At 39.4% G+C, this 14,688-nt stretch overlaps 1 protein-coding gene across 9 annotated transcripts in view; it reads left to right on the top strand.

The window, feature by feature from the left end:
- The window catches only part of WDR59 (WD repeat domain 59), a 78,252-nt gene that overhangs the window by 34,212 nt on the left and 29,352 nt on the right, over window positions 1-14,688 (top strand). For all 9 annotated transcript variants that reach the window (XR_014019575.1, XM_081273373.1, XM_081273371.1 and 6 more), the window contains 9 exons: window positions 1,154-1,270; window positions 2,983-3,060; window positions 5,732-5,888; window positions 8,611-8,690; window positions 9,675-9,807; window positions 9,916-10,040; window positions 11,899-12,063; window positions 14,080-14,175; window positions 14,337-14,493. Coding sequence is in view for 8 of the 9 variants with exons in the window: in XM_081273373.1 (XP_081129499.1) it covers window positions 1,154-1,270; window positions 2,983-3,060; window positions 5,732-5,888; window positions 8,611-8,690; window positions 9,675-9,807; window positions 9,916-10,040; window positions 11,899-12,063; window positions 14,080-14,175; window positions 14,337-14,493 (1,108 nt within the window). In the remaining variant the exon portion in view is untranslated. The remainder of the gene's footprint in view (window positions 1-1,153; window positions 1,271-2,982; window positions 3,061-5,731; window positions 5,889-8,610; window positions 8,691-9,674; window positions 9,808-9,915; window positions 10,041-11,898; window positions 12,064-14,079; window positions 14,176-14,336; window positions 14,494-14,688) is intronic.

Here is a 14,688-nt window from a genome sequence, read left to right as displayed (position 1 = left end):
CAGTAGGGACTGTTTTGATCCTTGTTCACAGAAGGGTAAACTGAGGCACCGTTTGTTGCTAGGACTTGAACTTAGTTTGTACCTGGACTCTACTCTTAAGTTACAGACTGATGCCTGTTATAGAAGTGATATATGTTCCTTGTAGGGGAAATAAAAAGAAAAAATAAAAATCATTCATACTCTTACTGTCCCAATACAAATGCTAATAGTTTGGTTTTTTTCCTATACATTTTTAAAAACAGAGTTTATCATATTGTGTATATAGTTGTGTGTACTTTTTTCACTTAACATTATAACTGATGCATTTTCTCCATATTATAAGCTCTAAGTATCTTTAGCAGCTATATCGTAGCCTATCACAAAGCTATAGTATAATTGATTTAATTAATTATTTCTCACTAACGATGTTTAGGTGGTTCCTGGTGTTCTAGTGTTCTAAATAATACCAATATTATTAATATTTTATTAAGACGAACATCTTTAGATGTAAAGGTTTTTGTGAATTTGTATTATTCACCTAAGAAAGGAAAAATTTAAGTCTCAGGATAAATTTGCTGAATTTTTTTCCAAAAAATATTATACTATTTTATACATTCATTAGTGGTGATAGATGCAGCCTCAATGGCATTGAATATTATTTAAAAACATCTTCTAATTTGATAGTTTAAAAAATCTTGTTTTAATGTACATTTCTGAGGTTTCTTTCTGAGTAGGTTCATTTTATTATGCTGATCAATGTTTTTTCTGTGTGTATTCATTCTGTTTGAGATCTTAGTACCTGATGATTTCACCCTCAAGGTTGAAGTTGGGTCCCTTTGCATGCCACAGCCCCTCTTGGTCGGTGATTGTGAGGAAGGGGAGTAGGAGTAGGCAGATTCCACTGTCCTGGGTAAAGAACACCTACTACCTGTATTTTTCCTAAAAATCATGCCTCAGGCTGGATCATAGAATTAGGCTGGCAGCATGTGAAGGAGAGCCAGATAAGTCCTTCTTTGATTTGTATTGCTTGAATGAAAGAAAATGGAGTTTCCAAGGGGCAGAGACAGTATCTGGCAGTATTTTTTTACCCCCCTCAGCACCCAACACACTGTCACATGGTAGACACTCAATGAGTTCTTCCTAAACCGACAAACTCAGTGCCAATCTGTTGCAGAAACCCAGTACAGCAGTAGAATATCTAGCAGCCCACCTCTCCAAAATCCACGGCCTGGACTGGCATCCAGACAGTGAGCACATTCTCGCTACCTCCAGTCAAGACAACTCTGTCAAGGTGAGTGCGTTACTGGGGGGTGGTTGGAGGAGCTGTGTTTGGGAGGTGTCACAGATGTGTGACAGCATTTGGGAGGAAAAGCTCTAGGTACGCTAGAGCATTCTCTGTGTGCTTCATGGTGCAAGTACCTCTTGAAGAGCCACGCAAGTGAGCCTGATTGTAACAACCTGCAGGAGTGATGCTGTGGCATCTGCCTGAGATGCCTCTGAGAATTTGTTCAGAAGATTTGCTTTTCCTCTGTGAAAGTAAGTTAGAGATCAAAGCATTTAGAAAGTGAAAGAAGTTTACGTGCGAGGAAGTCAGATATACACAGAGATCTAAGTAAAGGAGAAAAGCCCGCAAAATTGTTAAGGTTGCCAAGTTTACGATCAGTCTGTTCAGCGTGGAAACAGCAGTTTTCTCCTCTGATTATCAAATCTGCAAAAGTGATGACATTTCAGACATCAGCATTGCAAAAGTCAGAGATGGAGTTGTTTCGCTAGGTATTCTCTAACTTACAGGAAGTGCTCAAGGTTTTACACATTTCAATGACCCAGTTATGGTTTATGTCAGAGCACAGTGTTTCTTGTTTTCCTTTCCCTGCTATGGCATGTGCTGTGTACCCTTGATCAGAAAGTGGCAGGACAGGGATTTAACCAACCAAGTTAGTTTAGCAATTGCTTGATTCAGCATCATTAATTTAATGCTCTGTTCACACAGCTATGTACAGGTCTTTCAGTGTGGTTAGCAAAACTGGAGTAATGCATAAGGCTTAAAAGTTAATTTCCGGGGCTGGGGTTGTGGCCCAGAGGTGGAACTCTTGCCTAGCATGCGTGAGGCACCAGTTCAATCCTCAGCACCACATAAAAATAAAATAAACATATTGTGTCCATCTATAACTAAAAAAAAAGTTCTGTATTAAAGTTTATAATTCCCCTGGAGTTCTAATAGTTTCTTTTGTTTGTTTTCCTGCTACAGGGGATTGAGCCCAGGGATTTGTGTCTGCTAGGCAGGCACTCTCTACCACTGAGCTACAGCCCCAGGCTTTTTATATTTTTTATTTTGTGACAAGATCTCTTCAAGTTGCCCAGGCTTGTCTTATACTTGTGAGCCTCCTGCCTCAGCCTCCCAAGTAGCTGAAATTGCAGGTGTTGTGTCCCTGCATCTGGCTATAATTTATTCTCATATGCCAGAAGTTGCTTGTTTGGTTTTGTTTGTTTGTTGTATTGGGGGTTTTGTCCCTCATGCCCATCAGCTTGTCTCCCAAGTTCAGGAACCAGAAACCATCCAATTCTAAATTTGAAAAAGGGATTAAGAACATCTGTTCTACAGTTGTTATAAAGATTAAATGGGATCAAAAACTTAAAGTTTTAAATATATATCTGAAATGCTGTAAGTAGGGCATTTCAGCTATTATTATTAAATTACTTATATTGTATAAAAGCAATATAGGATCAAAATCTGTCACTCTAACCTTTCAGCTACAAAGGTCATTTAACAGGCAGATTGCCTGACAATGATCTGCCCCGACTGGTGGTCCTGGTAAAGTCCAGAAATTCTTCTGTAATGTTTATAAATGTAAAAGGGAGATTCTTCATGTCTCTCACAGCAGCATATTTATGGGGGAGGAACTAAAAATACACTATTGAGATGTTTCTTTGGAGGATAAAAAGCAATGAGTTTGGAGTTTTTAAAATGGCATTTATTTCATAAATTATCTTTTTTTCTTCTAGTTCTGGGATTACCGCCAACCTCGGAAATACCTCAATATTCTCCCTTGCCAGGTGCCTGTCTGGAAGGCCAGATACACAGTGAGTGAGTTACCCTTCCTCTGGCTGGGGAACTTCCTGTTGGAGTTCTATACACAAGGGGCCAGGGACATTTTCTCTTTATTTTCTTCATGAGGCACTTTTCTCTTCTGTCGTGGTTTGGGGCACAGTAAATATAGTAATGATGGCATAAATGCTGTTAACTTCTTAAAGTTTACTCTTGGAATGTTGGATAGGATCTGTGTTAGAATTGCTGACCACCTAGCTCAACGGAGAAGCTGGGTGGTGTGAACGTGTTCACTAGGGAGGGCCATGGGGAAGACGGAGGAGAGGCTTGAGGAGCTGGAAGCCAGGGAACTAGGAAGGAAGGAGCTCTGACTTTAGATTCAGAAGACCTGGGTTGAGGCCCAGCTCTGCCATTTAATGTTTGTGTGAGCCTTGGACCAGCCAGTTGATTTTGAGTGGAAATTTTATACCCTGTAGAATATGGAGAATGATTTTTACTATGTCTTCCTTTTTTATTATACTGAAATTCACCATTTTAAAATTCCTTAGAAAGGTGGGAATGGAACCACCATTTAACCCAGCTATCCTACTCCTACATGGGTTGGAGCCTTCCATCACATAATGTATTTTATTTAGGAAGAATCCCACCTTTAGAAGCTGAGATATACTATAGAGACAAAGCCACATCAATATTTATAGCAGCACAATTCACAATAACTAAACTGTGGAACTAACTTAGATGCCCCTTCAGTAGATGAATGGATAAAGAAAATGTGGTACACACACACACACACACACACACACACACACACACAATGGAATACTATTCAGCATTAAAAGAGAATAAAATCATGGCATTTGCAGGCAAATGGATAGAGTTGGAGAATATAATGCTAAGTGAAGTTTGCCAATCCCCAAAAACCAAATGCTGAATGTTTTCTCTGATATAAGGAGGCTGATTCATATTGGGGTTTGGAGGGGAAGCATGGGAGGATTAGACGAACTCTAGATAGGGCAAAGAGGTAGGAGGGAAGGGAGGGGGACATGGGGGTAAAAAAGATGGTAGAATGAGATGGACATCATTACTCTAAGTACATGTATGAAGACACGAATGGTGTGAATATACTTTGTATACAACCAGAGATATGAAAAATTATGCGCTATATGTGTAATATGAATTGTAATGCATACTGGAGTCATATATAACAAATTAGAATTTAAAAAAATAAGTCATAAGCAATAAAATAAAGTCAGTGAGGGGCAAAATGAAAAGGTCCTGTGTCTGACCATGTCAGGAGGTGTAAGGCATAGTGTGTGGGTCTGTTTTTGAGCTTGTCAGTGCCTGTCATAAAAATTTTCCGTTTGTAACCTTTTCCCCATCAAATATTTTAGCATTATCCTTACTTTGCAATATCATGTTTAAGGTTGACTGGATTTCCCACAATCATCATAATTAAATTCTTTCTGCAATGTGAACGCAGGCTAGATTCTGAAATGTCTTCATAAATGTAGCCACTGTATTAAGTCAATGGTATTTCAGGGAAAGTATAATTTAGAACTAATGTTGTTCAAATATAACAATAAATTTTGTTCTCTGGGACCTATTAGCTATCAAAATGTCATTTCTAATGTTCAGGGTACTTGTTGTGTCTAGTAGCACCCTGTGCTGTATCTTGTTGATTTATTTTCTGACATTTTTCTTACAAGATAACTCTTCCTAAGTTTTCTCCTTAAAAGAAAAATTCACCATTTTAAAGTGGATAATTTGGTGACATTTAGTACGTTCACAATCTACCTTCCTTTTGAGATAATGTATGTGAATATGCTTAATAATCATGAAATACTATATGTAAAGATGGTAGGCTATTACCAACTCACCAACCATTTTTCAGTGGCCACATTGATAGCCACTGATGGGAGTTAATATATTTCCTTTAATGTCATAGGGGTGAGTAAAGCTGTCTTATTCATTAGGCTGTCACTGTGGGGCATTGGGGAGTAGTGAAGATAATTGGGTCTTAAGTTGTTTTTGCATCTGGGAACATTTGTTAAGAAATCAGACACTGTTCTTATGAGCTGATACACTGCTCTGGATTAATGTTTGCTTTTAAAAATAAACAGAATAAGTCCAGGTGTGTTACCAGGAGAGGAAGTGAAGATAAATGAATATGCCCTTATTATTCCTTGACTAACACAATCTAGTTATCAACCAGATGGGTCTCTTAGGTCCCTAGCAGATTGGGTGTTGCTAGGTAAAGCACATCAGTCTTGAGGTTACTGAGTTTAATTTTCAGTAGTTGTAGTACTGGGGCAGTGGAAGGTGATGCTTCTTGTGAATGGTGTGCTTCTGGCCTTTCCACACGGCCAGAATGATTGCTACTCCACGGCTTTTCCCAGGCAGACTCATGTGCTTATTTTTGAGAGGGAACTCATGGAGGGTAACTTGGCTGTGACACAGTACTTAGAGCATTGCTTGTTGTAGAATTTTGAAAGTTCTCCAAAAGTTTCCAAAGTTCTCTCTTATTTTTCACTTGCTGTGGTCTCTTCCATAAGCAGAGCGAAGGCTAGGTGTGACGGTCATTCCCCTACAAGGGTTGGAGCCTTCCATCACGTAATGTATTTTATTTAGGAAGAATCCCACCTTTAGAAGCTGAGACTTGGCTGATTGTCCCTGGAATAATTACCACTTTTCCCTTTCTTGCCGTAGCCTTTCAGCAATGGATTAGTGACTGTGATGGTTCCCCAGTTGCGGAGGGAAAATAGTCTGCTCCTGTGGAATGTCTTTGATTTGAACACTCCCGTCCACACCTTTGTGGGACACGATGACGTGGTGCTGGAGTTCCAGTGGAGGAGACAGAAGGAAGGTGGGTGGGAAAGAAGACTGTTGTTTGGCCTCCCAGAATATTTATTTATTTATTTTTAGTTGTTGATTGACCTTTATTTATTTACTTATATGTGGTGCTGAGAATCGAACCCAGTGTCTCACATATGCTAGGCAAGCACTCTACCAACTGAGCCATGACCCCAGCCCCCCCGAGAATATTTTTTTAGAGAGACTCTTCATCATCCTCTTAACTTTCTTAATTCTTTTCTCCAAAATCTCCAAAATCTCTGTTGCTTCCAGAAACGTCATGCTTCCTGATCTTTACCCCACCAATTGTGTGCATGGCTTTTGACTTAAATCTCTTGCATTTTGCCATAGGAAATAGATGATGTAATCACCCTATAATCTGTCAGGAAGGGTTGACTGTAGTTTTGGATTCAAATAAATAGTTTTTAACAACCCATTTTTAGTTATCTATGTCATCTTTAAGTGGTGGGAACCTTCTAACTATTACTGAAATTTCCGTTATAATTATAGGGGTTTTTATAAAGTTCGTTTTTATTGTGAAATCTAGAAAATTACATTGAACATGAACAATTTAATAGTTATGAAGTGAAAACCCGTGTAAATTCCATCACAGTCAAGAAAGAACATTGCCAGGATCCCAGAGTCTTCCTGATCATGTTCCTCTCATCTTGATATTTAGGATAGCAATTTCTATTTTTTCCTTTATGGTTTTATCACCTATTTATGAATTCCTAAGAATAGTTTAGGTTTGCCTCTTTTTGAACCTTTTCTAAATTTATTATCCTTTAATGTGTTTTTATATTTACTTCCTTCCCAATCTAATATTGCTCTGATTTATTTCTACTGCTATCTTCTTAGTCACTTTTTATTGAATCACCTCATGCTTTGATTTTGATTTTCTCTGGGAGGAAGGATCTCTCAAAGAGGTAGGAAGGGCTGGAGTTGTGGCTCAGCGGGCTTGCCTAGCACGTGCAAGGCCCTGAGTTTGATCCTCAGCACCACATAAAAATGAATAAATAAAACAAAGGTATAAAAAAAATTATCTCCTCCCTTCAAAAAAAAAAAAAAAGAGGTAGGAAGAGAATCAGATGTTGTGGCCAAGGGCAAAGGATGCATCCTGGAGGAAGTGGTAGGCATTGACTGTGGGTATTGCTGAAGGGTCAAAATGCAGAGTAGGAGAAAAGCATTTTAGTTCAATGAAAAGGAAGTCGTGTGATCATTAAGAGGGGAATGCCAAAGCAGTTTGAGTAGGGGAGCCAGATCTTGAGGTGCCATAAACAGGCAGCAGGAACCAGTTTTGCTACCTTCAAAGGCAAAGAGTGAAATGAGCTTGCTGGTGGAGCCTCTTGCCTCTCTCTTTGAAGTCAGGGAGAAGATGCGAGAAAGGAAGTCAGTGAGCTAGCAGGACCTTTTGGCAGCGGGGTGGGAATGGGGTAGAAGGTACAGATAGAAGAGCTGGGTTTACAGAGCACTTTGGCTTATCTTTTCCTTAGTCAGGAGCATGCAGAGAGGCTAGTTGTCGGGTCAGAAAATTGATAACCATCAACATGAAACTAGATGGTGGAACTCCACAGAAGTTCAGAATAGTTGCTATCTTGTTAGATGTACTAGGGGAATGAGTTTTTGGTTGAAGGGAGTGGCACAGAAAAGGAACTTACAAGGAAGAGAATTGAGCCATGTTTTATTGCTCATCCACCCTATTACCTTGGACATACCGTGCTTCAGTTTCTCCATCCATAAAGTGAGAGAACTAGATGAAATTATTTCTGGATTCTTTGCTGTCTTTAGTTAGCCATGGAGGAGATTCTAAATGCTGCATAGTTACCCTGAGTGTTCTGATCTTTCAAAAAGGACCCTGAACCTTTTTGGAATAATTTCTTTTGGACCAGACTTGATATGTGAAAATCTGATTCAGTCAATTAAGAAAATTAAAAATTGATTATTCATTTTTTTAAGAGATGTGTCACTTTACCAAAAAAATTCTTTTGAATAGTAAGATGTTATCATGCATTTAAAACAATCAATTTTTACAAAAACTATATTCACCCCCAGCTCCCACGGGGCCTATAATATAAAAGGAAGAATACTTGCAGAGGTGAAAGTTTAGTGTGACATTAAATCTCAGCATCATCTCCAACTGCTAACTTGCCCGTTATTATTTCACTTCATTTAAGTGTCTGCTGAAATGGGACTTCCTTAGGGAGGCCTCTCTAAAAATAAATCTCTCTCTGTCCTCTTATTCTGTGTTTTCTTTTTTATGCAGTTAGCACTACCATTTTATTACATATTTATTTACTTTTTCCATGGTTGTAATGTGAGATCTCTAATGATAGAGTTTATTTTACTCATGCTATTGTTCTGCTGCCTAAATAGTGCCTGGTGTAGAGGAAATGTGTAGTAAATATTTATTTGTATTATATACCTATGAATGAATTTCATTCTATTGTGACCTATAAGAAAACAGATGTCAAATTCAGAAGTATTTTTAGGATTCTTTTTTTTTGGGGGGGGGTATCAGGGATTGAACCCAGAGGTGCTTAACCACTGAGTCACATCCCCAGCCCTTTTTATTTTTTTAATTTTGATACAGGGTCTCACTAAGTTACTTAGGGCCTTGCTAAGTTGCTAAGGCTAGTTTTAAACTTGTGATCCTTTTGCCTCAGCCTCCCAAGTCACTGGGATTATAAACATGTGTCACCATGCCTAGTTTATGATTTTTATTTGGTGATTTCTAGGTTCCAAGGACTACCAACTGGTTACATGGTCCCGGGATCAGACTTTGAGAATGTGGCGAGTGGATTACCAGATGCAAAGGGTATGTATTCAGTGCTTTTGTGGAGGTGTATAGCTGGATAAACTAGAAAGTTAACAACAGCAGAAGTTTCTTCCAGTATTTGTGGAGGTAGAGGATACATGATATACACCTCACACACATGACTTATTGGCTGAATGGTTTATACATGCCATACTGGCTTTGAGGTCTTTAAGAACTAAAGTGTTTAGCACTTTGAGGCTGAAGAGCCTGTCAGTATTTTTTTCCTCTTGTCCTAGTACAAGATAGGGTGGGTACACACTGAGCAAGTGGCCATTGGCTTCATTTCGTTGTCTTTAATGGGCTAAAAAGCCTACCCTTGTTCTCTGCGGACATTCAGAGTCCTTTCTTCCATCAACACAACCTTTTCTATGAAGCTATTTCCAGTCTTTTCCAAACGTGATATTTGTTTGTTACATAAACCACAGTGGTAACTGGCATGAATTGCTCTTGTGACTCAATTCAATTCTGCCTTGTCATGGGGCTCTCTTTTCCTCCTTCAGTGGCTTAATCCTTTGGTGGGAAGAAATGTGCCTGACTGGTATTGCATACTCCATGCACTTGGAACACCACTTTGCATAGAACTAATGGAAATTTTGTAATATTGCTTAGAATAAAATCATTGTTAAGCATTTTGGCCTGGTCCCATCACATTATTGCCTTTTCAACCTATTTTCTCCAAAAGGTGTCATTTGCTCAGATGCTTTGAGGTTATCATTATGGATTAGTTGAATAACTCCATTATTGGAATTTAATTTTCTCTGAGCCTTTCATAAACTCTGAATGTCTGGAGTAGAATAATAGGGTGTTATCCTGTGTATTTAACCAGGGGGAGTTGGTGATGGTCACAAACTATTTTGATTCTACCAGTTCTTGGCTGACACATCTATCCTGTATGAGTCCCATTTTTAAATCAGAGCTCTTAGCCAGGCAGACTGATCATTTCCACTGATCCTTTGATCCCTCATCTTCTACCCTTTGTTGCAGCTCTGTGCCAATGACATATTAGATGGTGTTGATGAGTTCATTGAGAGCATTTCTCTTCTGCCAGAACCAGAGAAGACCCTGCACACTCAAGATTCAGATCACCAGCATAACTCAAGCCATGGAGAGGAAGAAGGTAATGTTCAGACTGATGTCTTAGGGGAGGGACCACAAATTGTACAGTAAATACTCCAGAACCTACTCATCAAAAATATTTTCCAACATTGACCATCTTTTCTGCCAGTGGTTAAGGAAGATCCCCCTAGCAGTCTCCTGGAAGAGAGGAAGTCAGATCAGCTGGGTCTGCCTCAGACTCTACAACAGGAGTTCTCCTTGATCAACGTGCAAATCCGGAATGTCAATGTAGAGGTAAGTTGTAGCTTACTGAACAGTGCCTCGTGCTTGCTGATGGATGTTTGTGGGGGTGGGAACTATTTTGACTATGATTTTAGCTGGCAAATAGCTTTTCTGTTCTTACAGTTAAAACTCTCTACTCCTTGCTTAATTTCTGGGTTTTCTAAAGATATAGGTATTTCACAAATACAAACTCTTTTTCTGATCCTGTTCTTTTCTCCTAAAATGAGCAGAAGTCATGTACCTTAGCACCTCCTCTGTTGGTCCAGTACCTCCTTTTACTATACATGGGTGCTTGCTCCAGGAGTCACTGGGAAGTTAAGGGCACAGCTGACCTTGGAAGCCAAACCTCCTGACTCTCCCAGCCCTTTGTGCAGTGCTGTGCTGTGCTGTATTCCCTTCTCTTACAAGCTGGTCCTTTCCTTGGTGATTTACATTCAGAGTAAAAGGGCCACGCAAACCTCTTCACTACTTAGCACTTGGACCAGTTTACCCTTTTCCTTTTAGACAGATATTGAAACTCTTTGCTTCAGAGAACTGAGTATCCAAGAAGCAGTTTTAAAGCTTGATTGGTTTTTCTTTTGCCCAGATTTAGTTAACTGTAGGCAGAAAGATGTGTTGTTACATAATTATCTCACTTGACCTTTAAAACCATTCTGTAATGAGTGGTTTTACCTCACTTTACAAATGAGGAAATCAAGACACCAGAGATGAATGATTTGTCCAAGGTCAGCAGCTATTTGGTGGAAGATATAATGTTGGAATCCAACTCCAGATTTCCCATGTATTTGGCTCTTTTCACTGCTTTCCGGCTGCCTTCTTTAGTTGGCAGCACAAGAAATCAACAGATCTAAAGCATGTTTTGATTAATTGGCCATCCCCATCAACTCCACTCATATACTCCCTCTGGCCCAGTGAAGAACAGTGTGGCTAACCTAGTGATCTGGTTTAAAAAGGAGGTCTTGGTACTTTTCCTCAGGAGTACGTCTTAAAAATTATTGAGATATAATTCACATATCACACAATTTGCCTTTTTAAAGTATGCGATTAGTGGTTTTTAGTGTAGTCACAAAGTTGTGCAACCTTTCACCACTGTCTATTTCCAGAATATTTTCATCATCCTGAAAAAAACTTCCTGTAACCATTAGCGGTTACCTCCATTGGCCATCTCTCCTGCCCTGGCAGCCATTCATCTGCTCTATGTCTATGGATTTTCTAAGAAATACTGTTTTGTTTTGTTTTGTGATACTGGGGATTGAACCCTACCACTGAGGCACTCTGCCACTGAGCAACATCCCCAGCCCTTTTTATTTTTATTTTGAGACAAGGCCTCACTAAGTTGCCCAGGCTGGTCATGAACTTGCAATTCTCCTGCCTTAGCCTCCTGAGTAGCAGGGATTACAGGTGTGGTCATCATGCCCAGGTCAGAGTGCTTTCTATGTTGAATCAGGTTATTCATTTTAACTTCTTCCTGCTTTATTTTCTCATCTCAAAGTAAATCCAACAAGCTTTAGTTAACCTCAAAGCTTTGGGTTGAAGCTTTTTAAGTAAAAATACTTTGAATTCATTAAGGCAGTACTAAGATTTTAAAATCTATTTTGAAAACAGGTTGTTTCCAAACTCATTTGTCTTTGTGGACTGTCTCCCTTTATCAGGAATGTGGAACATTCAGGTAGCTTATTTACATCTAACTGCATCTTGCTGGGGGTATAGCTCAGTAGTAGGAAGAGAGCCTGGTTAGCTTGTGTAGGGCCCTGGGTTTGATCCCCACACCGCAGAAAAAAAAGAAATAAAGAAATAAAAATAAATGTTCATTTACATCTGAAAACCTTGCAGTTTGCCTGCTAAGAAGTTGTGGGTCTGTGTCTTGCAGATGGACGCTGCAGATAGGAGCTGCACGGTGTCCGCGCACTGCAGCAGCCACCGTGTCAAGATGCTGGTGAAGTTCCCAGCTCAGTACCCCAACAATGCCGCCCCTTCCTTCCAGTTTATTAACCCCACAACCATCACATCGACCATGAAAGCTAAGCTGCTAAAGGTGGGGATCTGGGTTCCCAAATTTTCTTTGCTTTTGTAAGACAAGAGCTCTGCTGTGTGCATCAGTGTCTGCTGAGTAGTGAAGTTAAGTGGAACTCAAAGATTTGGAAGCCGTCTGTCCCCTGCATGCTGTGGTATTAGCAACACACTGGCCTATCACTTTGTGTAGACAATGTTAGAGCAGTGATTTTTTAAAAAATATTTTTAGTTGTAGATGAACACAGTATTTTTATTTTATTTATTTATTTTATGTGGTGCTGAGGCTCAGATCCATTGCCTCATATGTGCTGAGCAAGTGTTCTACCACTGGGCTACAACCCCAGTCCCTGGAGCAGTGATTTTTAATCTTTTCTGAATCATGGATGTCCTTTGGATGTCTAATGAAGACAATAGATCCTTCTTCAGAATAATTTGCACAGATTTTGCATATAACTTCAGAAATATTGAATACTAGGATATGAATTGCATGTAATCTCACAGAGATCACTAAAGCTATGCACTAATCTTAGGTTAAGAACCCTGGAGTTCTGTTTATCTAGAAATAGGCAAGACATTCTGAAGCTAAAAGATATTTGATAATCAGAAAATAATGTGTATAGATTAAAATATTAATTAAAATAATGTGTATAGATTAAAATATTTTCCATCCCATAGAAGGAACCAGGGTTAGCTTGGAGATAAACTGTCTAGCTGCACAGGCAAGGTGTGTGAAGGACAGCGGTATGTGGTTGCAGGTGGCACAGCCTGGCAGTTGGTCTTCAACTCTATGTGTCAGTGAGATCTAATCAGGCAGAACCTCTCAGAAAGTGCTAGGAGTCAGGTGATGGCAAACATTCCTCAGTTTGAGCAGTGTGACAAGTAAAGGAACTGAAGTGTCCTCATAAGCCCACGCTGACCGGAACATTGCTTATCTTTACCCATTTTGGATCATATGCATTTTATAGTTCCATCCTATTGTGGTATCATATGTAATCAGACGTTTTTTAAGTGGCTTAAAGATCTCTGAAATGCTAATTATTCAGATTTTGTGGTATTTGTCATTTTAAACTTGGATTCTGAATATTTCATTGCCTAGTTTGGACAAAAAAAGTACATAAATATATACATATACATATATCATTTTATACTGACACACATATATATACATATACGTATATACATATACGTATATGTATATATATGTGTGTCAGTATAAAATGATAGGCTTAAAATGAGAAGTGTCAAATTTAAAGGTCTAATTCAATGCTAATAGCAGTGTTAATGCAAGCCACATGTAATTTCAAAATTTTCCAGTAGCCACACAAGAAAAACTAAAAGAAGCAGTGGATTAATTTTAATAATATTTTAATCTAATATAGCACATCCAAAATATTATTATATCAACGTATAATCAACATCAACTTATTGGGATATTTTACACTTTTTTCTGTACCAACATTCACTGTGAGTTTTACAGTGCCTCTGAGTTTGGACGAGGCACATTTCAGGTGGTAGGGACAATGGGTCTAGTTCATAGGCTTGTCTTCATTGTGGGTGTCAGTTCACATCTGTGGCATGCATCTTAAAATAGTAGGATTTATCACTTTAAAGAACAAAAAAATAAAAACACATTATAATTTCTGCTGAGGAGAAATCTGTTCCCCCCTGGCTCTTTTTCTCAGAGCCATTTTTAGTCCAGCCCAGTGGGTATCACTTCCAAGGTGCTGAGATTTCTCATGAAGGAGGTGGGGTCAAGAGAGATCAAAGAGCCTGAATTTACTAGAAAGAAAAAATAGCTATTTTCATGCTAGAACCAGTGTGTGTGGCCGGCCTCCTGGGCCAAGGAAAGGCTTCCCTAGGAGGTTCAGGATCCAGTCCTTCTCCTTTAGGGCTGTGGAAGATCAGTGCATTGCCCTGGAAACCTTAGACCTAACCATGCCTCAGTCCTGCAACCATCATGCTTCTGCCCACTTTGTAGAGTAAAGCCAAGCGGGAGAAATGGGATGCTCTTCTTGACTGTGTTCTGGGCCTTTTCTAGATCCTGAAGGACACTTCCCTGCAAAAAGTGAAACGCAACCAGAGCTGTTTGGAGCCCTGCCTGCGCCAGCTCGTCTCCTGCCTTGAGTCTTTTGTGGTGGGAAACATGAAATTGTGTATCGACCTAGGCTTTGGTGTCTTGTTTCATATCTTCTCCTAAAATCCTGGGCTCCCTGACTTTCTAATGTCATACCCCTGTTTTGTAACTCAGCTCTAAGACAGGCTGTGGTTTTTAGTTTGTTGATTTTTAAATTTCAGAACCAAGAAGACAGTGCTTCTAGCAACCCATTTGCGCTCCCAAACTCCGTCACACCACCTTTGCCAACTTTTGCGCGGGTGACCACGGCCTATGGGTCATACCAGGATGCCAATATTCCCTTTCCTAGGACTTCTGGGGCCAGGTTCTGTGGAGCAGGTTGGTCTCTGTGACTTGCTGATTCTAGATTTCAAGGGAATACAGCCAAGAGTGTCATGTATTCTATATGAACATCTGCCTTAGAAAAGGCTTCTTTGTTTTCATTTCCTAAGAACTCAGAACTTCTTTGTAGTAGTATTTTATATTATGAGGCCACATTAGTTTCTGTGAGTATATCCCACCAGAATTGGAGTC

Source organism: Spermophilus citellus, assembly GCF_964194105.1.
Source record: "Spermophilus citellus genome assembly, chromosome: 18".
In the NCBI taxonomy this organism is placed as follows: domain Eukaryota; kingdom Metazoa; phylum Chordata; class Mammalia; order Rodentia; family Sciuridae; genus Spermophilus; species Spermophilus citellus.
This window is presented reverse-complemented; position numbering and strand designations above follow the sequence as displayed.